This window comes from Mus musculus, chromosome 3, assembly GCF_000001635.26.
Source record: "Mus musculus strain C57BL/6J chromosome 3, GRCm38.p6 C57BL/6J".
NCBI lineage: Eukaryota > Metazoa > Chordata > Mammalia > Rodentia > Muridae > Mus > Mus musculus.
Window position 1 is genome coordinate 23,996,048 of NC_000069.6, and position 25,180 is coordinate 24,021,227.

Consider the following 25,180-nt stretch of genomic DNA (forward strand, 5'->3'; position numbering starts at 1 on the left):
TTTCACTACAGTATGGAATAGTTGTCAATAATACACTGTGGCCAAACCACTTACAGCAGATACAATATTCTGACAACCATAATTCTTTACACATTAAAATTTGCCCTCAATGTCTATATAATAAACATAGCACCATTATTTGTTTAATTAGACTAACATTATTTTTTCATGTTGAAAAGCTATAAATCATTACTAGATACAGAGAGAGGCAATAGAAAAAAACTAGTTTTTGGCTCTCACATACAAATATTATTCAGAAAATCCAGAAAAATAATCTACTTTAAAGACATTAGCTCTTTATGTTTTAATGTTAAGAATATCAAATTTGTTGAGAAAATACTAACATCATTCTTATTATCTCTGGTTCCTAGAGAGAATGAATATCATTAGTCTATTACTTCTATATTAATTAAATAAAATTCAATTGTAAAATATTAATATTTTCTAGGCACAATAGAACAAAAATTCATGTTATACATTTCCAAGCTATGTGTTTGAATTTCTTAATTGTTTTTGTTGTTGATTATGATGATAATAAAACTGGATATTAAAATCAAGTCACATAATATTAAATAATTTCTTTATAGATCCCCATTCCTGCTAGTAATTATTTAAGTCTGAACTCTAGAAGTACAATTTCTTCCCTTGGTATATATTTGAAATGTGAATGCAGAAACTTGCATGTTTTGGAAGATATATATATATATATATATATATATATATATATATATATATAAGTTCCTTAGACATCTATGGTATGCTCTTACTTTGTTTATGATCCTTTAAAGGCAAGGAATTTGGTCCAATATTCCTTTAAGTTTCTAATAAAAAGTATATATTTAGCATCTAATATAATAGAAAACACATGTAGAACACGAGGGAACAAAAGTATGCAATCCATGTGATACTTATGTATACTCAGTTATCACATGGAGTGCTGGACTTCTGTAAATAGTCAGGCTGTGTTCCTAGCCAGTTGTTTACTCACCCATCTTTTCCCAAAATACTCCCAACAGTTCTTGTTGTTATTTGGAGCAAAATCCCAGCTACTGAGAATTAGTGTGCACTCTTCCTCTGAAGTAAGGCCAAGCATTTTCTGTGTCTGGAGATCTATACTACTGTCTCATCATCTATACTACTAACCCATTTATATGTCTGATGTCAGTACTGTCTCAAGTTGCTATTTCACAAAAATCCTTTATTCCTCTAATCAACAGAAAAGAGGAAATAGAGAAAAATATAATGATTGCATCATTTTATAATCCTATAAGAATTTTTTTAAGGGGTCACCTTGGGCACAGAGTTGGCAGATATCTCCCACCAGGTCCCTAGAGGACTCTCCATGCGATCTTAGGACCACCGGTGAGTGGAACACAACTTCTGTTCCATTCCAATCATGTGGGACCTGAGAAAGCATTAGGGAAGCAGAAAACCCAGCCTCACCAGGGTCACAAGTCCCTTCCAGTCTGTACCAGCACTGGGTCACCTGAGCGAGGAGTCAGAGGACAACCCCAAGGTGGATAGAGAACAGCTTCTGAGGCAGATCCCTTTTCAGGCTCCAGACATCTGGGCACCTTCCATGCTGGAGGACAGGTGTCCTACCCACCTGGGAGGGCTTTGCCAGAGGACCTGGGGAAGCCATCTTGGTTCCCAGATCCCTCTGAGATTAGTCTGCACAGGTGAGAGTGTGGACTACAGAAGCTAACATCTTCTGGACAGGCCCTGTTTCAGGCCTTCATCTTCTGCCAGGAGGCAGGTCCAAACGCCAGATACCTGTCCACCTTCCCTGTAAGAGGAGATCTTACCTGCAGAGTGTGCTCAGACAACTGAAATTTAGGAGAGAGCTAGTCTCCCAGGTCCACTGATAGAGGATAACAGAATCACTAGAGAAACAAGCTCTAACCAGAGACAATTATCACAACAAACTACAGAGATTACCAGATGGCGAAAGGCAAACATAAGAATCTTACTAACAGAAACCAAGACCACTTACCATCATCAGAACGCAGCACTCCCACCTCACCCAGTCCTGAGAACCCCAATACATCTGCAAACCTAGACCCGGATTTCAAAGCATATCTCATAATTATGGTAGAGGACATCAAGAAGGACTTTAATAACTCACTTAAAGAAATACAGGAAAACACTGCTAAAGAGTTACAAGTCCTTAAAGAAAAAAAGGAAAACACAACCAAACAGGTAGAAGTCCCTAAAGAAAAACAAGAAAGCACATTCAAACAGGGGATGGAAATGAACAAAACCATACTAGACCTAAAAAGGGAAGTAGACACAATAAAGAAAATCCAAAGTGAGGCAACACTAGAGATAGAAACCCTAGGAAAGAAATTTGGAACCATAGATGCCAGCATTAGCAACAGAATACAAGAGATGGGAGAGAGAATCTCAGGTGCAGAAGATTCCATAGAGAACATCAGCACAATAATCAAAGAAAAGACAAAATTCAAAAAGATACTAACTCAAAACATCCAGGAAATGCAGGACACAATGAGAAGATCAAACCTATGGATAATAGGAGTAGAAGATAATGAAGATTTTCGAAGGCCAGCAAATATCTTCAACAAAATTATAGAAGAAAACTTCCCAAAGTAAAGAATGAGATGCTCATGAACATACAAGAAGCCTACAGAACTCCCAATAGACTACACCAGAAAAGAAATTCCTCCTGATACATAATAATCAGAACAACGAATGCACTAAATAAAGATAGAACATTAAAAGCAATAAGGGAAAAAGGTCAAGTAACATATAAAGGCAGGCCTATCAGAATTACACCAGACTTTTTTCACCAGAGACTATAAAAGCCAGAAGATCCTGGACAGATGTTATACAGACACTAAGAGAGCATAAAAGCCAGCCCAGGTTACTATACCCAGTCAAACTTTCAATTACCATAGATGGAGAAACCAAAGTATTCCATGACAAAACCAAATTCACAACACATTATCTTTCCATGAATCCAGCCCTTCAAAGGATAATAACAGAAAAAACAAAAACCAAAAAAAAAAAGAACAAACAAACAAACAAAAAAACAATTCAAGGACAGAAACCATGCCCTAGAAAAATCAAGAAAGTAATCCTAAACTCCTAAACATGATAAACAGCTTCAGTGAAGTAGCTGGATACCAAATTAACTCAAACAAGTCAATAGAATTTCTCTACACAAAGAATAGAGAGGTTGAGAATGAAATTAGTGAAACAAAACCCTTCTCAATAGTCACAAATAATATAAAATGCCGTGGCGTGACTATAACTAAGGAAGTGAAAGATCTGTATGATAAGAACTTCAAGTCTCTGAAGAAACAAATTAATGAAGATCTCAGAAGATGGAAAGATCTCCCATGCTCCTGGATTGGCAGGATCAATATAGTAAAAATGGCTATCTTGCAATAAAAAGCTTCCAACTCAAATCTTCAACAAATTAGAAAGGGCAATCTGCAAATTCATCTGGAATAACAAAAAAACTAGGATAGCAAATACTCTTTTCAATGATAAAAGAACCTCTGGTGGAATCACCATGCCTGACCTAAAGCTATACTACAGAGCAATTGTGATAAAAACTGCATGGTACTGTTATAGCGACAGAAAAGTAGACCAATGGAATAGAATTAAAGACCCACACACCTATGGTCACTTGATCTTTGACAAGGGAGCTAAAACCATCCAGTGGAAAAAAGACAGCATTTTCAACAAATGGTACTGGCACAACTGGTGGTTAACATGTAGAAGAATTCGAATTGGTCCATTCGTATCTCCTTGTACTAAGGCCAAATCTAAGTGGGTCAAGGAACTCCACATAAAACCAGAGACAGTAAAACTTATAGAGGAGGAAGTGGGGGAAAGCCTTGAAGATATGGGCACATGGGGAAAATTCCTCAATTGAAGAGCAATGGCTTGTGCTATAAGATTGAGAAATGAAAAATGGGACCTCCTATAATTGCAAAGCTTCTTTAAGGCAAAAGACACTGTCAATAAGAGAAAAAGGCCACTAACAGATTGGGAAAGTATCTTTACCTATCCTAAATCAGATAGGGGACTAATATCCAATATATATAAAGAACTCAAGAAGTAGGACTCCAGAAAATCAAATAACCCCATTAAAAATGGGGCTCAGAGCTAAAGAAAGAATTCTCACCTGAGGAATATGGAATGCCCGAGAAGCACCTGAAAAAATGTTCAGCATCCTTCATCATCAGGGAAATGCAAATCAAAACAACCATGAGATTATACCTCATACCAGTCAGAATGGCTAAGTTCAAAAATTCAGGTGACAGCAGATGCTGACAAGGATGTGGAAAATGAGGACCACTCCTCCATTGTTGGGCAGATTGCAAGCTTGTACAACTACTCTGGAAATCAGTCTGTTGCTTCCTCAGAAAATTGGACATAGTACTACTGGAGGATTCTGCTACACCTCTTCTGGGCATATATCCAGAAATGTTCCAACTGGTAAGAAGGACACATGCTCCACTATGTTCATAGCAGCCTTATTTATAATAACCAGAAGCTGGAAAGAACCCAGATGCCCCTCAACAGAGGAATGGATACAGAAAATGGGTACATTTGAACAATGGAGTGCTACTCAGCTATTAAAAAGAATGAATTTATGAAATTCCTAGGCAAATGGATAGACCTGGGGGACATCATCCTGAGTGAGGTAACCCAACCAGAAAAGAACTCACATGACATGTACTCACTGATAAGTGGATATTAACCCAGAAATTTAGAATACCTAAGATATAAGATACAATTTGCAAAATATATGAAACTCAAGAAGAACAAAGACCAAAGTGTGGACACTTTGCCCCTTCTTAGAATTGGGAACAAAAAAAAAAAAAAAACCCATGGAAGGAGTTACAGAGAAAAAGTTTGGAGCTGAGATGAAAGGATGGACCATCTAGAGTTTGCCATATCTGGGAATCCATCCCATAATCAGTCTCCAAATGCTGACACCATTGCATACACTAGCAAGATTTTGCTGAAACTATAATATAGCTGTCTCTTGTGGGACTATGTGGGGCCTAGCAAACACAGAAGTGGATGCTCACAGTCAGCTATTGGATGGATCACAGGGCCCCCAATGGAGGAGCTAGAGAAAGTAACCAAGGAGCTAAAGGGATCTTCAACCCTATAGGTGGAACAAAAATATGAACTAACCAGTACCCCCTGGAGCTCGTGTCTCTAGCTGCATATGATATGCTATCAGAAGATAGCCTAGTCGGCCATCAGTGGAAAGAGAGGCCAATGGTCTTGCAAACTTTATTTGAGTCAGTACAGGGGATCGCCAGGGCCAAGAATTGGGAGTGGTGAGTAGGAAAATGGGGGTGGGGAGATTATGAGGGACTTTTGGGATAGCACTGGAAATGTAAATGAAGAAAATACCTAATTAAAAAAATATGAAAAAAAAGAATTTTCTTTAAAAGAGCAAACAAATGTAGAACAGGTATACAGAGGTTAAAATGAATTGTCATGCATATGCTATATATACACATGAATTTGTATCTAAATATCCATTTAAAGTCCTATATCTTCCTTTGTATATTCATATACAAATATATGTAAATATATATAAAATGCATATAATATCTAAGTTTTAGACATATACTTTGTATTTTAAATGGTAAAGAAGGATCTGATGGCAACTTTAGTTATATCTGCATATTAATGTAGAAATAAGATGAAGGTACTGGAACTGAATTCAGGCAGCTGTAGTTGATTGTAAAGGAAAACATAATAAATATTATGAGCTTAGATGAATTTTAAGTAGACTGTAATTCAAACTTCACTTTAGAAGTTCAAAAACTAAATTTACATAGTTCTTGAACATCAGAGACAAGTATAGACTCCTAGGTTTCAATTCTGAATTGATGCCGTGGCCACATGCTGAGGTATGCTCCTTTTACCACACTTCCTCTTTTTAGGGAGAAAAACAGCCTGTCATATTTTTCTAAGATTTAAGGATGACTAAATAATTCTAGTAAGTACACATAAATATGGATTATTTTAATGGTACTGAAATATCAATATATACTGCAAAGTCTATCCTGAAGAGTCAGGCTTTGACAGGTTAGAATAATAATTTGTAAATGTAAAAACTCATAGGATGCCATTTGATAAGAGAAACAATAAATTTATTTTCTCCACACTGCAAAAATTATGTTTTTCTGAATAATAAAATTATGGCTAAAGATACTCAGTAGAAATGTGCCATATTATAAATGCAGTTCTTTACCCAATAAAGCAAGCTCTTCTTATACCGAAAGTAAACTATGTATGCAACAGACACTGTATGGTGGCTCAGTTTGTAAAGGTGCTTATTTGCCAAGCCTGACAGTCTGAATTTCATACAACAGACCCACATCATAGTAGGCAAGTATCAACTGACTTCAGAAAGTTATCATTAATACTACATGATCACATGACACATGTCTATTTCTATGTGTCACATATACATATGCATACAGATTAAATAATTAAAAGTGCAAGAAATAAATGTAGTAAAGGAAAATGTTGGACAGATAAGTTAGAAAGTTTATTTTTTTTATGATCATCTGAATTTCCTGTCCATTGAAAATAAAAGACAAGATTGATTTTAGGCTAAGGGCAAAAATATTTATTTTGTTGTCAGTTGGCTTGTCATAAATCCTGCATCCATCTTTTCTCTTGAATGATTTTATTATCTCTTTCCCAAACACTTTCTATCATTTTACTACTTATAAAAGCATTGTCTGGACTGATTATTCTCTTCTACCTATGGAAGACAAATAAATAACACTAACAAAAAAACAAAAACATGTTTTCATTCTATTTGTGAGTTCATAAGAGGATGCCCACCTTAGTAATGGCTTCATGGAGGCTGAAAGACGGATCCACTTCTTCAATTTTTGTTGCATGTGTAGGAAAAATGGCCTCAGAGAGAAAACTTGGACCCTGTGACAGCAAAAGGGAAAAGTCTTCATTAATTTTGATTTTCATATTTTAATTGGATTTTCTCTTAAAAAAGTATAAATTGCTTTAAGGTTACTGCTAAGTGTGAGCTTCATCTGAATGATCTAATTATCCACTCCAAAATATTTATAAATTTATATAAATAGGACTATATTACTTTTAACATGCTATAAGCGTATAAATGGTATTTTCTCATCAAAAGAATAATCTTTTATATTTCTCTCATATCATTATACTTTATACTTACATACATAAAGGGGATGTTAGACTACAAAAATCTCTATTATAATCCCTTTTTCTATTTTTATATATTCTGTTTATTGGCTAAAAGACAACAGTGTTTTTTGATAAAAATAACTCCCTAAAAAAAAATAGGGAAAACGGGCATGGCATGGTATTTTAAATATAATGATGGCATTATCAAAACAATAAGAAGCAGATAAAAATCACATGTGGCTTTACAGTCTGCCCCAAAATTCACTGAGAATAGTATCAAAATCTTATATTCAATACCCTTTCTCTACATAACTTTACTGGCAAATGTTCGTTGCAATGGTCTCATTTATAGTTTCTAACTTCTGCTACTCTATCAATACTGGATTATCACAAGAACGTTCCCTCAGATACACTCTTGCTGCCCTGGGTCATAGATATTCTGAAGCAGTAAGTCTGCAGGACTTGCCCCTTCACATGCTTCAGCAGTTCATAGATGATGTAGTTGTTGAGGCGGGCCAACTCATAGCCCTGCATCTGTGCCTGGGTGGTAGCTGGGTTGGTCAGCTTGGCATCTCTCCTGCATCCTTACCACCAGAGTGAGCTCTCCATCACTGCCTAAGCTAGGCTACCAAATGCTTAAGCCATCAAGGGACAAGGACAGCTCTCATGATATCATGGCCCAGGGGCTAGCTCTCCCATCTGCTGGAGTTAGGGAGAAGGAGAAGATATTAGATATCTTAAAAGGACTGAACTTTTAATGCTTTTAATTTGTTTGACTTTGTAAAGACTGTGAGGCTGTTAAGTTATTTATATTTTTAATGTGAGATGTTGAGGATGATGGAAAGGAAAGGTTGTGGTTTAATGGTGACGTGGTTATGTGTCAAGCTGATAATGGTTAATTGTGCAGATTTATGTCAATTTAACCCAAGCTAAAGTCATCTGAAAGGAGAAAACCCTAATTTAAAAGAGTAGCCTCCATAGGATATAGGTATAAGGTATTTTCTTAATTAATGAATGATGGGGGATGGCCCAGTCCATTGTGGGTTGTGCCATCTTGAGCTGAGGATTCTGTGTTCTATTAGAAAGCAGGCTGAGTAAACAATGTGGAGCAAGGCAATAAGGAGCATGCCTCCATGGCCCCTGCATCAGCAGCAGCAGCCAAGTTCCTGCCCTGTCTGAGTTTCTGCCCTCACTACTGTGCTATATGAAACTGAGTAAAATAAATCCTTTCCTTCCTAAGCTGCTTTTATTTGTGGAGTTTTGTCACAGCAATAGTAACCCTAAGACTTAATATTATAGGAAAGGGAAAAGTTGGAACATGATACATACATATATATATATATGAAGGTTGACAGAAGATGATAGATAGGTAGACAGATAAATATTACTTAATAGAGACACAGAGAATCATTCTTAAAAAAAAATGATTTAACATGTTCAGGCCAGCAATGACTGTAGGAAAGTAATGATTTCAACATGCTTTTTAAAGAAAATCATAGTCTGTATTGTTGGTAACCAATAGCTGACCAGAATTTTTTGATATATTAATGCTTAGGATTATGCCATCAGAATGTTTTGAAGATACACTGATGAAGAATAGAAAAGAACACGAACTTTCTGGAAAAAAAAAAACATGAACTAAATGGTGTTAGTACCTACCAATCCTATTCTCATCCCTCATTTCATCAGGTCGGCTAACTGAAAACAAATGTGTTTACATCTCTCAAATCCCAAACAAGACTAAGTTTGAAAAAAATTCCCACAAGTTATAGATAACCCAATATTTTGTAACTATTTTCTCTGACTTGAGCAGTGCTCCTGGAAGGAGGAGGGAGAGGAATGAGACTCAAGGAATATAAGAAGTTGCAATGTTGTGACCTGCATGGCTTTGGAATTTACCTGACTGGGATATCAGGCAATGAAGAAATGACAGACATAAACAGAAAGCTGGGGAGATGTGTGATACCCATTCTTATAAGAGCCATCAACACTATTCTGGAAGCCAGCATGTTTATAACATAGAATACAGATGACTGTAAAGATTAATTAGTATAGGTATGTTGATCCCTTCGTAATATTCATTATAGTTTAACAATTATTTTCTTTTACTCTTCCCTGTTTCTTTTCGCTGTCCTTTTTCCTGGTCCCCTTTATTTGCTCAAGTATTCCCCTTTGTGCCTTCACGTCTCTTTTCCCAAAATAAAAGTCTAAATACTTTGTCTATTTCTCTCATTATCTCTTTTTACACTTTCTTGCTTCTTCTTTCTTTTACATATCTTTTCCATTATAATCCCTGTTCACTTACACACACACACACACACACACACACCACCCCTTTATATGTTATTCACCAAAACAGTTTTTCTTTTTCTTTTTGCTCTTAACCCTTACTCTCAATAAAGCATACCAGCTTGTATTAACTTATAATCAGAACATTTAAAAAATGTATTCTTTATCATGAGGGGACATACATGCATGTATGCCACAATAGACATGTAGAACTCAGGTGAAAACTAGAGATAATTGATTTGATCTTATTACTATGAGGGTCCAAGAGATTAAATTCATAACTTCAGGTTTAGTAGCATACAGCTTCATCAACTGAGACCTCATCATTTATATAATTGCTTTTGTTGTTGTTTTCCTTTTTCTATTTGTCTATCTCTCTAGCTCTTTATCTCTCTCTGTGTCTCTGTCTCTCTCTGTCTCTCTCTCTCTGTGTCTCTCTGTCTCTGTCTCTGTCTCTCTGTCTCTGTCTCTCTGTCTCTGTCTCTCTCTCTGTCTCTCTCTCTCTCTCTCTGTCTCTCTCTGTCTCTCTCTGTCTCTCTCTCTCTCTCTCTCTCTCTCTCTCTCTCTCTCTCTCTCCATTTACATACCAGTTTATTTGAGACTGATTATCTCTATGTAGCCCTCATCCTGAAACTCAGTGAGTAGACAAAGCTGGCCCTAAACTTATAAAACTATACCTGCCTCTCCCTCTAGAAAGTCAGTACTGAAAGTGGACAACACCACACCTAGTTAACTTATATTATTTTAAATGGTTATTTAACATATAAAGCTTGTCATGTGTATTCCTTAAGTTTATGACAAAATCTTTCTTAATACAGTATTTGACAAATAGAACTTGAAGACATAAAAGACCCTTTACCCCCAAAGATGAAGACAGTCTCATGTTTTCATATGCATGTAGATATAACAGTTATGTTAAAAATAACAATCATGTTGACTAAAGAAGTATCTTCAGAACCTAGGGAAAAGATTAAAACACAGTCTATAAAATTTCAACAATGCTTACAGTCACTATAGGCGATGCTTACTTAATACTATTTCATTGCTGAAGGAGAAAGGGGAACAAATTGTCAGTCATTTAGAATATATTGTTGCTTAGAATAAATATTTTATACAATAATTATTTTGAAAGTTAGAGCATGAAAAATATTGTTATATGGAACCTGGAAATCCTATCAGGAAGGTTTCAGATATGAATAGTATGCTTCCTAGGTGAGTTTGTTTGTGCTTAGTTCAGAATGACCACATGTAAAGCTAATTATATTTAGTACTATCATTTACTTGTAGTTTATCATTTTTACTTGTCTACAAAGTCTTTGTGAAATCTTAAATTGTATATATGTGTTTATCTGTCTGTATGTACTTTTGTGTATGTATCTATATTTCTTATATTCCAGCATATCATGATATATGTTGTCTTGACTTTTTATTTTGAATGACATTTCAATATTCCAAAAATATTAGCATTTATCTAACTCTCTCTTTATTTTCACTTATATCATCATCTGTTTGATGTAAATATTCCATTCTGTGTCTGATCTGGAAATTGAGACAGTTTTCTACAAATGTTGCCAATGGCTATAGTTCACTTACCTTATGCTTTCATTCCATGATCAATATATACCAAAGCCCAAATAACATGTACACTATCCCAAAGCCAAGTCGTACTTATAATTAGTTTCTTGTCTCTAAACTATTCTTTTTGTGCTGAAAAACTCATTCATACTATTTTTTATTGTTTGTTTTTGCTACAGCAACATGTGCACCAAATCTTGACTCTAACCTTCCCCATGGTTTTATTTATGCTATTTTTCCTTCATCTTGGACTATCCTTTCTCTGTTTTAATCTGCTGTATTAGGAGAAAGATGTTTTTGCATAACGAATCATGCATGTAATTTTCATTTTCACAATATGTTACTCTTAAAGTTTGAAACCAATTCCATAGGTAATATAATTCCATGATATTTGAAGGGTAGTTAAGTGGAACATGTTATATTCCCGGTCTGCTTTGAATAGGAATATAATGATGTGTTTGTTGGGATATGAAAGTGCTCTTTATATCTTGTGTATTACTATGTAGTCTTTCTTACTTACTTACTTATTTACTTACCACAAACTAAGACACAAGATTTAAAGAGCACTTTCCCTGTTTGCATAGAAGGACAAATGGCTAACATTCTATATGATTCTAGCATTCCTTTTTTTGAATTAGATATTTTCTTAATTTATATTTCAAATGCTATCCCCTTACCTAATTTCCCCTTTGAAAATCCCCTCTCCCCTCTCCCCTCCCCCTACTTACAACCCAAACACTCCCATTTTCTGGCACAGGAATTCCCTTATACTGGGTCATATAACCTTCACAGGACTAATGGCCTCTCCTCCTATTGATGACCAACTAGACCATCCTCTGCTACATATGCAGCTAGTGTCATGAGTCCCACCATATGTTTTCTTAGGTTAGTGGTTTAGTTCCAGGGATCTCTGGAGATACAGGTTAGCTCATATTGTTGTTGAAATGGAGATAGCATAGGTGTCAGATGTTCACAGGCCAACTAGACTGTGATGCTCAGAAATAAGGAACCAACAGTTCAGGTTGTTTTCTGGTATACAAATTTAGAAAAGCTACACATGTTCTGACACTCACACAGAAATATACATATTTAAAAGAAAAATAAATTCAACAGATTATAGATTTAAAGGGAAAGAAATCAAAGCTAAAATTTCATAGAAAGCAGAAATTTTAAGGGACATAATTTCAAGTAGAGTCAATTGAGGCAAAGCGTTGAAACAATCTTGGATTCATATCTTGTAAAAGATAATGTTGGTATCTACACATAGAAAAAATAAAACAATTTGAAGATCTTGTCTAAAGTTCTGTCCTACATTGAGCTTACCAAAATTGAAATTGCCTCTACAATAAAACAACAATTTTTTTCCATGATGTTTTCTGAAATGATCATATGTGATGTTGTTGGATGCATGTTCAGTGAATATGAACTATGCAAAGCCCTTCAGACATGAATTTCTGTTAGCTGGTACTTGGCAGGCACAACACTGAACCATAAGAGAGCTACGATGTCTCACATTCTAGCTCTACCACTTCCGGCTTCTAGTTTCATGTTCATCTCAGGAAGTTTATTTTGCACCTGTGACTGTGAAGTAAGAGCTATCTCTTCCAGTTCTTTACATATGAGCCAAAGTGTTTCTGTGAACAGCTGACATCATACTATAAGTATTAAGTAGAACTGTATATCTGGCTCCATAGTCTATCCTAACACTTCACTACTTCAAAGTTTCTGTGTACAGCTCAAGGATAACTACTCCAGATTCTGTTCCAATGTCCTCTCAGCCTTAGTCTATTCTCCACAAGTATTCTAAGAGCTATAAACAATTTCAAGGCTATGATCAAAGACTTTCTCCTTTGAAGAATGAAAATTAAAATCCAAAGTCCTACACATACTTTCTTCATTGTAATATTTTCTCTGCAATGAGAAGATACACATCAACACTTTAATATATGAAATTAAAACACTTGTAGCCTTTGAATGGCACTGACATTCATTATGTTCTGGACACACGGAAGAGGTAATTACAGCCATATTTTTGAATAATGTTCTCATTGCTACTCAATATAAAATAGACCAGAGATAATGTAGAGTTTAAATAAAAGAGTAAGCATCAAAATGTCAAATTGGTACATTATTTCCTGAATACACTGTTTTATTTTACATTTTCAGGTTCTAGGAAGTTCTATACATTGTACTGGCATAATTGAAAATACTCAGGTTACCACTATAAGCATAGTCCTATTGATTTAGTATTCTAATTTTAGTCCTAGAGAAGACATTAAAATTTTAATTCAACTTAAATACAGGAAATAAAGAATAGGCTATTCAAATGAGTACATGTTTTCACAGAGTCATAAAACATGGTCATACAGATCTGCTGTGTGTCACGTGTGTCTCTGCATACTTACTAAGCATTTTTGAAATTCTGAGTAATTTTTGGAGGTCATGGGAATATATATATATTATATTATGTATATTATATATTAAATGTGTACATGTGCTTATGTGTGTATGTGTGTTTATATGTGTGTGCATATGTATGTGTGTGTGTGTGTGTGTATGTGTACACACCAATAGAAAACTAGAGTGAAGATGCTTCTATCTAGTAAACAAAGAGTCATAAATAGTGACTCTGAAGTTACTGTGTACAGATACCTTCCATGCCTGTGAAGGAAATAATAACTTATGTATTTCTGAATAGTCAGGATTTTCTGGGGAAATTTTACTGTAACTCAGGTTAAAGGATAATCCTGGGAAATTTATGTTGAATAAATAGTAGTGAAAGAAACCTAAGGAAATTTATATTATTCCTGCGAGAGCTTAAACATGTTCCAAAAATCCTTAGGACCTGAACTGTGGAATCTGACATAGCAGTGCGTTACAAATGTCATACAGCATAATAACATTATACCCCAAAGAAGAGTCACAGGCTGTTACATGGCTTCCTTATTCCTTACGAAGAATAATGTTTATATAAATCATAAAATTTGAGTAATTCCCATTGAACCAGGTGAGCTTTGTGTCATGTACTGTTGATAAAATACTTTCATTGGAAAATGTTTATATTATGTACTCCTTCAAACTCATCTCTCTTACATCTTTCTTCCCTTAATCTTTCCTTCATGTCTTTCATCCCTTCATCATGTATGGATGTGTGCTATTTTTATTGCAGTGCTGTGTATAAAATCTATTAATTGTCACATGCCATGCAGGCATCCACCTCCCCAGCCTACTTATCCAAAGGACCTTCCTCTACACTCCCTCAGCGACCCCCTGCACTCTGCTCCCTGTCATAGTTTTACTTCCTATTTTGATTCAGGACCTGGATAAACTGCCTAAGCTGGCCCAAAACTCCTTCTTTAGTCTAAGTTGTTCATGAACTTAAAATTCTCTTCTCCTCTCAGTCTCCTGAGTAGCTTGATTTATAATCCTTCATTTCTAGCCCTGGGACATATGTTAACCTTTGTACACATCATGGATGGTATTAAGTGTTCAGTGTCCATCACATTTTTCTCACACAGGATCTCACCCTGTAAGCCCTGGCCAGTGTAAAATGTTCATCAATTCTTTTCATGCCCCTAGATCTGAGATTACAGGTATCTGCCACTGTACCTAGTGTCAACTGATGGAGCAGTCTGATCTATAATGACATAAGAGGAGAAAATAAAACACTAACTCAGATAGTGTTTCCATAAATCATAGTCTGTTTAATCACAGAACTACTCTTGTACCAGAATGTTCCACACAAATTTTGATATTACAGGTTTGTTTTTTTTTTCCTTAGCAGATTTGAGGATAGATCACAGTTTTGTTCTTTTTCTATTTTTTCAGAATGCCCTAACTTTATAAAATGAAATCTGCTTCTGTATGTTGGTTCTAGTAATTTATTTTTATATTCATTTTATTATCTCAAAAAATAGTCTAAAACATGCTTATTAACTCCTCCAGGACCACTTTTGTGCATTCCAGAGATGACAACAATGATCTCCACGGATTTATTAAAAATCCAAGTCATTCCTTTTTTTGTATCAGAGCTGAAGTTTCATTCATGGCCAGGAAATCTGAATATGTAGCCTCCCACAGCTGCGTACCCCCATGTGTAACACCCCTGAATGAGTATTAACAGCCTTAGAGAGTATTCTTTGGCAATTTCATGATTTCAAAACAAACAAACAAAAAAAAATAAGCTAAAATCATTATGGAATCTTTTCTACTGGAGCAATAGCTGCATGGCCAAATCTCAAAGTAATATAGATTTTCTGATTAAGAGAATGCTCAACAGAATTTTGAATATACATGCTAAGTACCACTTAGAAGGCCAATTCATACCAACACTTAAATATAATCTGACTGCACAAAGACATCATCTCACTTAAGCCAAAGCTTTAACATGTAAAACATAGTATCATTTGGAGTGGGTGGGTAGGGGAGTAGGGGGGGTATGGGGGACTTTTGGTATAGCATTGGAAATGTAAATGAGCTAAATACCTAATTAAAAATGGTAAAAAAATTAAAAAATAATAAACAAGAAGTGCCAGCCAGATAACTCAGTGGGTGAGGGGCTTTGCATAGATCCTCATGACCTGAGTTTAATCACTGGAACTTATGTGGCAAGATAAGAGAACAAACTCCTACAGGTGATATTCATGTATACCCCAAACATACATGTACACACACACACACACACACACACAGAGAGAGAGAGAGAGAGAGAGAGAGAGAGAGAGGGAGGGAGAGAGAGAGAGAGAGAGAGAGAGAGAGAGAGAGAGAGAGAGAGAGAAAATGTAATTTTAAAAATAAATATCAAATACACTTATTTTCAGAGATCTTAGCATAGCTAGTTCATGTTAAAAAATATAGATGGGAATGTTCTGATCTTGTACAGACCTTGATAAATTCTGCAGTAAAAGGGCATCTCTTTACTTAACAATTATTCAACAAAGTGTATATATGTGTATGTGTGTGTGTGTTCCCAAATGGATATGACATGATGTCAACTTTTTATGATGAGTAACATTCAGTGCTGCAAATCACATTGCAAATGTTAGCTAATTCATTCTAATAAATCCCTATGAAGTAACAGGTATCCCATTTGCTGATAAACTCTGGTAAATAAGTTTAAATATAAATAACAAATAAGGAAATAATGCTAGAAACTGTGTGCTCTTACATATTATAAAATGTAATTAAGCAGGGTGAGGATAGGGTGATGGGGACTTTCGGGATAGCATTTGAAATGTAAATAAAGAAAATAGCTAATAAAAATGTTAAAAATAAAATAAAATAATATAAATTAAAATGTATTGCATCTCAGTGCTGAGAGAAGTGAGCATTGACTCCCATCCCTAACCAAGAAAATATCTCCAACTGACATCTGCAAGCAAAGGAAAATAGTTTTCTCTTCTATTTTTACTTACAGGCCTAGCCTTTATTGCCTGATCCATCTTATGATGCTCACTTTAAATTTAAATTTTGACCTCAAAATATATAATTCTTTTTTACCCATTTATTGAAATCATTTCTTGCTTTACCATAACAGCTTTGTAAAGGACTGAGAGGAAGTCTGGTCTTCCAGAAGACCCAGTTTCAGTTCCTAGTAGCCACATGATGGCTTAGAACCATTCAAAACTCCAGGTCCAGGGGATATGATTCCCTTTTCCTGCTGTGAAGGGCAGCAGCATGCATGTGATACACATACTACATTCAGGTAAAACACTCATGTGCACAAAAATAGATAATTATTTCTTTTAAAGACAAGCTTTCTGAACAAAAGTTTAGTATGAGAATAAAAATATGGATTTTTAAGGCTACTACCTGTTGCCAAATTGATCAAGAGAAAACTTGTATCAATTTATTTTTTTATGAAATAAACAAATACTGCAACATCTCTTCAACAATATAAAGAAATTTTAAAAAGAAGAAAGAAAAATTGGTTTTCTCCAATGGAGTATGTAAACCACACTTATGGTTAGACCCCCATGGAGGTGTAGGTGATCAACACAAAAGGAGCTGAATGTATTTTTTAATACATTTTTGTTCAGGCATTTTTACCTTATATTTTTTGCTTATATATTCTTAATATACCATGGTTTCTGCGATATTTTTAACTGGACGTGTGTGTGTGTGTGTGTATTTCCTTTGTTTATGCCTTTTATTCTGGTTTATATTTCATTTGTTTGTTTACCTATTTGATTTTTAAAGAGAGAGAGAGAGAGAGAGAGAGAGAGAGAGAGAGAGAGAGAGAGAGAGTCATGGAGTTGAAAAGCTACTGGGAGGAGTTAGATGTTAGGAGAGCAAAGACCGTTATCAGACTATATTATAAAAATATTTTCAATAAATAAGCCTATTTTAAAAGACAACATAATGTATTGTCTATAACCCAGAATATAAATTGTAATACATTAATATAGACATTTCTGAAAATTCATGCAAATAAATCTATTGTCACTTTATGTATACACATAATACACAACTCTTTTTAACATAATTTAAAATCTTTTCTTGCCTTGTATTTCCTTAAGTTTGAAAATTATCTCTTAATTTATAACTTTAAACTCATGTTACAAGTACTCTACATTCTATCAAACCAGTATACAGTATGCAAGCACTAACATACTGTAGTTCCTTCCAGAAACTATACAAAAATACAACTGCACATAAATACAACTCTGTTGTCATATGACATATAGATGGCAGTAAAATAAATGACAGTGTCCTACAACCTCAGCTATTTAGTGGTTAAATGTCTTCTCTCTGTCTCTCATTGGGAAGAAAAAAGTTCTCCCAAATACCTGAGAAAGTGAAAGACAACTATAAAATTATGTAGCATCCAGACTTCAGGTGGAGCCTCATCAATGTAGGTGATGGCAGGATATTAGAGAGGCTAGATCTGCAGTTGATTATCAACCTCAGGGATATTTTACTTATAACTGACACAAGACCTTTGATGAGTGGTAGAGACTCACATATGACACGGTAATATTAAATGTCTTGTGCCTCCGAGATGTTAGACTTACGCTAAATAAGTTGCAGTTCTCAGAAACAAGAGCCAGTATTCTCAGATCTCATAAGGGAAAGATGTGTTTTAGATAATGAGGATACCAAACTTTGACATGGTCTTTTGTACAATCTGGTCTCTGGAAAGGCCTCAAGTTAATTTAACAACTTTTTCAAAGGTCAGAGCCTGTTAGCCTCCTGAAAAGCTTCCTGCTCAACAGTCACTCAGTACTTTCCTCAAGGATTTACTTAATCAACTGTAGAAAAATTGAGGGATTTGAAGGTCTTAAAGTTAAGGGCGAAAGAATCTCAACATGAGCCTGAGAAGAAACAAATGCATTATTCAAGCCTAAGAAGGAATTTTCCTCTTTCAAATCCTTTATCAAAAAATAGGAAGGTTTTATGTTGATAGAACTGACCTCCTGTTCCACAATCTGGGTGAAATTATCGAAGGACATTAAGCTTGAGATATAGTCTGCCTGAGGATTTCCACTTAGCATATAATTCTGCAATTATCTACCTTTTTTATAAATCAAATACTAAGCCCAATGTAGTTCATAATTGTGGCAGAGTCAGAGAGAAAACTGTGGAAATGGCTCATTCAATCCACTGTACATATTCAATCCCCTTACTATACAGCACACCTATTTAGCATATGAGCAACTTCACATTGACTCTACAAGAAATTCCTAGAAATAGTATTTGTTTCATCTACCACTTATTAAAAGGTAAATGAAATTCTTCATTTTTTTCATGTAGATCACAGACTGGAGGTAAATTCAATTTTAAGGTCCAGAAATGCTTTCTGGAGAAACTTATAATTAGGTCAATAGTACCTTTTATCTAAATTCATATATTTCAATCATTATTATTATTTATTTACTCAAGACCCAATAAAGTTACCAAATAAATTCTGAAATAGTTTACAACAACAACAACAACAATTGCATTTAATTATATAACTAGACTTTAAAAGACTTGGAAGAAAAGATCCTGTTTTCTTCATGGTGGAGAGAATATGTCTGTCAACATTTGCCTTTAAAGATCATAGTCTGCAGCATAGGATAGAAATTTGCTTAATGAATTAAAATGCAAAAATATACATATTCTGAATTACATGCATTTAGTTGATTTCTGATATTACTGACCCTTAATCTTCATTTAAGAATAATAAGTCATCTCAATTTTTACAAGTCTGGGTGACAATGAAATAGAAAAGACATTAATGCTCTACTCTTCAAACAATGGGTCGTTTCTGATTAAACTTCCATTGAACATTGAACTTTTAGTCTTAAAATAAATTACCTCCCTTTTCTTTTTAATTTGGATCCAATTTCCTGCTGCCCTAAGGTCTCTCAATGCTAATTAATTGATTTATGAATCAATAGAAGGGATATTTAAAGTTGGAAAAAAGAAGAAAAAAGATGAGGGCATTTACCATTTTATTTGTGACCACCATTTTAAGAAAGTCTTAATTGTTTTTCAGTGTATGCCTGTGTGCATGAATTTTATTTTAATAAATTTCACATTCATCAGTTATTTTCAAGTGTTTCCAAATTTAATTTCATCATTTGCTTTTGGAAGGAATCTAAATTAAAGTTTTTAAAAACATACAATTGTTGATCAGTCATATTGTTCTTTGATAAAATGATCAAGTCTGAGAGATATTTCCACCAGCTTCTTAATATAATCAGCATGGTACAGTAGTGTAAATAATAATTTTGGACTCAGTTTGAAATCTGACTCTAATATGAATCTTGAACCACCAGACAAGTTAGATCACAATAACTAATGTAAATATTGCAGTTATGATCGAGAGATATCAGAATCGTAGTATGTGTTATATTTATATATAAATCCAGATGTCCCACAACAGAAGAATGGATACTGACAATGTGGTTCATTTACATAACAGAATATTACTCATCTATTAAGAATGAGGACACCCTAAGTTTTACAGGCAAATGGAACTAGAAAATATCATCCTGAGTAAGTTAACTCAGACCCAAAAGGACATTCATGGTATGTAGTCACTAATTAGTGGATATTAGGGGAAAAAAAAGTATAGAATACCCAAGATAAAGTCCACAGAACTCAACAAGTTTAGCACGCGAGGTTGCCTCATTCATATTTGGGAGGAAGAAGAAAGCAATCACAAGTGGAAAAGGGATAGGGACCTGGGAGGGAAAGTGGACAGGGCAGGGCAGTGGGGGGGAGAGGGGAGAGGGGAACCTGATCTGGTAAGGGAAAAGGACTGAAGCCCTGAGGGCCAACAGAAAGAATGGAAATAGGCAACTTCTGAGGTAGGAGGTTGGGGGAACCATCCAGAATGAACCAGTGACCTGGGAGGTGAGAGACTCTTAGGACACAATGGAGGACCTTAGATGATATGCCTGACAGTAGGGAGACCATTCCACAGTCAAAGCTCTGACCCATAATTCTTCCTATCTGAAAGAACTGCAGGGTCGGAAATGGAGAGGCACCTGAGGAAAAGAAGGTCCAGCAACAGGCCCAAAGTGGAATTCAGTACAAGGAGGGGTTCCAAGGCCTCACACTGTTACTGAGGCTATGGGGTACTCACAAAAAGGGACCTAGCATGACCATACTCTGGGAGATACAACAAGCAGCTGAAAGACTTAGATGCACATGCAACCAATGGACAGATGCTACTGACCCCTGTGTTTGAATTAGAGAAAGGCTGGAAGAAGCTGAGAAGGAGGTCAACCCAACAGGAGGACCAGCAGTCTCAATTAACCTGGACCCCTGATATCTCTCCAACACTGGACCACCAACCAGGCAGCATACAAGAGCTGATATAGGCCCCTAACACATATACCGCAGAGGACTCCTGGGTCTGGATTCAGTCAGAGAAGATGCACCTATCCCTCAAGAGACTGAAGGAATCTGGGAATTTAGAGGAATTTAGAGGTCTGGTTGGGAGGGTGATGGGGGGATGGCAATGGGGGGTGGGAGACAGGGGTGTGGTGAGGAGGTATGGGATATGGAAAAATCAGAGAGTGGACTGGGGTGTGAATAAAATCTGGAGTGGAAATAAATAAAGTAATAAATAAAAAATTGAAATAAAATAATATCATGAAACATTATTAAGTTTTTTGAATGAGAAAACATAAGAAAAACATTTAGAATGGTGACTGCTAAATATTTATGTTCATCACTATGCTATTTGTGAGTCTGCCACCCAAATATTTAGAATGACTTTAACTATATTCATACTTATGCTCTGTATCTGAATACATTAAACTTTTCTCAAACTTTCATATGATAAAAAAATATATAAAACAGGAATAGCAGCTTTTCATTACACAAAAATATTGGAAATACCATGGAGGAACTTTATATTATTTAAGACCAAAAATTTGTGAAACAATAAATAATAGTAATTTACCAATAGATCAGTAATCAATAGCCTCTAAGGTTCTGTGACTAACATATCATATATCCTCCTATATTAATTCCAATATAAATGTGATCTGCCTGCAATATCTATCTCCTTACTGGCTTGACTAAGTATGTGGGTAAATTATTGCTTCCTCTCTTCTTCCTGTGAAAGTTTCCAAACTCTTTATTCTTGGTCAAAGAAGACAAACTTCCTTGATAGAGGAGGACTGGCCTTTTTCAAGGGTGGATGAATAGTTATACCCTCCTATGAAATAGGCCCTAAGAAAATGTTTAATGAGCTACAGATTAGTACACATGCATGTTTAAATAAAAATAAAACACAGGCAATGTTTTTTAAAGTACATTCATTAAAAGAAAAGTGAAATATACGCATAGAAAAATTGTATATTAAGAGGGGGATATGTTGTTATTTATTTAAAGATATATTATCGTAAGTGTAAGTATCTGTGTGCATGTATGTGAACAATGGACCTGCCACTACTAAAAACATTTTATTTGTGTTTATAATAGTGAAAACATACATTCTGTGAGAATATGCATGATTTTTGTCCATGTGTGAATATATAAATCTTATGTAAAAATAATAAATGAGTAAATGTAACCATCTGAAGTCAGAGAAGAGAGTTATTTTTTTTCCATTTTTTATTAGGTATTTAGCTCATTTACATTTCCAATGCTATACCAAAAGTCCCCCATAGCCACCCACCCCCACTCCCCTACCTACCCACTCCCCTTTTTTGGCCCTGGCGTTCCCCTGTACTGGGGCATATAAAGTTTGCGTGTCCAATGGGCCTCTCTTTCCAGTGATGGCCGAAAAGGCCATCTTTTGATACATATGCAGCTAGAGTCAATAGCTCTGGGCTCCGGGGTACTGGTTAGTTCATAATGTTGTTCCACCTATAGGGTTGCAGATCCCTTTAGCTTCTTGGGTACTTTCTCTAGCTCCTTCATTGGGGACCATGTGATCCATCCAATAGCCGACTGTGAGCATCCACTTCTATGTTTGCTAGGCCCAGGCATATTCTGACAAGAGACAGCTATATCAGGGTCCTTTCAGCATAATCTTGCTAGTGTATGCTATGGTGTCAGCATTTGGAAGCTGATTATGGGATGGATCCCCGGATATGGCAGTCTCTAAATGGTCCATCTTTTTATCTCAGCTCCAAACTTTGTCTCTGTACCTCCTTCCAAGGGTGTTTTGTTCCCACTTCTAAGGAGGGGCATAGTGTCCACACTTCAGTCTTCATTTTTCTTGAGTTTCATGTGTTTAGGAAATTGTATCTTATATCTTGGATATCCAAGGTTTTGGGCTAATATCCACTTATCAGTGAGTACATATTGTGTGAGTTCCTTTGTGAATGCGTTACCTCACTCAGGATGATGCCCTCCAGGTCCATCCATTTGGCTAGGAATTTCATAAATTCATTCTTTTTAATAGCTGAGTAGTACTCCATTGTGTAGATGTACCACATTTTCTGTATCCATTCCTCTGTTGAGGGGCATCTGGGTTCCTTCCAGCTTCTGGCTATTATAAATAAGGCTGCTATGAACATAGTGGAGCATGTGTCCTTCTTACCAGTTGGGGCATCTTCTGGATATATGCCCAGGAGAGGTATTGCTGGATCCTCAGGTAGTACTATATCCAGTTTTCTGAGGAAGCGCCAGACTGATTTCCAGAGTGGTTGTACAAGCCTGCAATCCCACCAACAATGGAGAAGTGTTCCTCTTTCTCCACATCCACGCCAGCATCTGCTGTCACCTGAATTTTTAATCTTAGCCATTCTGACTGGTGTGAGGTGGAATCTCAGGGTTGTTTTGATTTGCATTTCCCTGATGATTAAGGATGTTGAACATTTTTTCAGGTGCTTCTCTGCCATTCGGTATTCCTCAGGTGAGAATTCTTTGTTCAGTTCTGAGCCCCATTTTTTAATGGGGTTATTTGATTTTCTGAAGTCCACCTTCTTGAGTTCTTTATATATGTTGGATATTAGTCCCCTATCTGATTTAGGATAGGTAAAGATCCTTTCCCAATCTGTTGGTGGTCTTTTTGTCTTATTGACGGTGTCTTTTGCCTTGCAGAAACTTTGGAGTTTCATTAGGTCCCATTTGTCAATTCTCGATCTTACAGCACAAGCCATTGCTGTTCTGTTCAGGAATTTTTACCCTGTGCCCATATCTTCAAGGCTTTTCCCCACTTTCTCCTCTATAAGTTTCAGTGTCTCTGGTTTTATGTGAAGTTCCTTGATCCACTTAGATTTGACCTTAGTACAAGGAGATAAGTATGGATCAATTCGCATTCTTCTACACGATAACAACCAGTTGTGCCAGCACCAATTGTTGAAAATGCTGTCTTTCTTCCACTGGATGGTTTTAGCTCCCTTGTCGAAGATCAAGTGACCATAGGTGTGTGGGTTCATTTCTGGGTCTTCAATTCTATTCCATTGGTCTACTTGTCTGTCTCTATACCAGTACCATGCAGTTTTTATCACAATTGCTCTGTAGTAAAGCTTTAGGTCAGGCATGGTGATTCCACCAGAGGTTCTTTTATCCTTGAGAAGAGTTTTTGCTATCCTAGGTTTTTTGTTATTCCAGATGAATTTGCAAATTGCTACTTCTAATTCGTTGAAGAATTGTGTTGGAATTTTGATGGGGATTGCATTGAATCTGTAAATTGCTTTTGGCAAGATAGCCATTTTTACAATGTTGATCCTGCCAATCCATGAGCATGGGAGATCTTTCCATCTTCTGAGACCTTCTTTAATTTCTTTCTTCAGAGACTTGAAGTTTTTATCATACAGATCTTTCACTTCCTTAGTTAGAGACCCGCCGAGATATTTTATATTATTTGTGACTATTGAAAAGGGTGTTGTTTCCCTAATTTCTTTCTCAGCCTGTTTATTCTTTGTGTAGAGAAATGCCATTGACTTGTTTGAGTTAATTTTATATCCAGCTACTTCACCGAAGCTGTTTATCAGGTTTAGGAGTTCTCTGGTGGAATTTTTAGGGTCACTTATATATACTATCATATCATCTGCAAAAAGTGATATTTTGAGTTTCTCTTTTCCAATTTGTATCCCCTTGATCTCCTTTTGTTGTCGATTTGCTCTGGCTAATACTTCAAGTACTATGTTGAAAAGGTAGGGAGAAAGTGGGCAGCCTTGTCTAGTCCCTGATTTTAGTGGGATTGCTTCCAGCTTCTCTCCATTTACTTTGATGTTGGCTACTAGTTTGCTGTAGATTGCTTTTATTATGTTTAGGTATGGGACTTGAATTCCTGATCTTTCCAAAACTTTTATCATGAATGGGTGTTGGATCTTGTCAAATGCTTTTTCTGCATCTAACGAGATGATCATGTGGTTTTTGTCTTTGAGTTTGTTTATATAATGGATTACATTGATGGATTTTCATATATTAAATCATCCCTGCATCCCTGGAATAAAACCTACTTGATCAGGATGGATGATTGCTTTAATGTGTTCTTGGATTCGGTTAACGAGAATTTTACTAAGGATTTTTGCATCGATATTCATAAGAGAAATTGGTCTGAAGTTCTCTATCTTTGTTGGGTCTTTCTGTGGTTTAGGTATCAGAGTAATAGTGGCTTCATAAAATGAGTTGGGTAGAGTACCTTCTACTTCTATTTTGTGAAATAGTTTGTGCAGAACTGGAATTAGATCTTCTTTGAAGGTCTGATAGAACTCTGCACTAAACCCGTCTGGTC

At 35.7% G+C, this 25,180-nt stretch overlaps 1 protein-coding gene across 3 annotated transcripts in view; it reads right to left on the reverse strand.

Annotated features, from left to right (window-relative positions):
* The window catches only part of Naaladl2 (N-acetylated alpha-linked acidic dipeptidase-like 2), a 1,346,047-nt gene that overhangs the window by 197,945 nt on the left and 1,122,922 nt on the right, over positions 1-25,180 (reverse strand). For all 3 annotated transcript variants that reach the window (XM_017319681.2, NM_001326288.1, XM_017319682.1), the window contains one exon: positions 6,853-6,948. In XM_017319681.2, the coding sequence (XP_017175170.1) occupies positions 6,853-6,948 (96 nt within the window). The remainder of the gene's footprint in view (positions 1-6,852; positions 6,949-25,180) is intronic.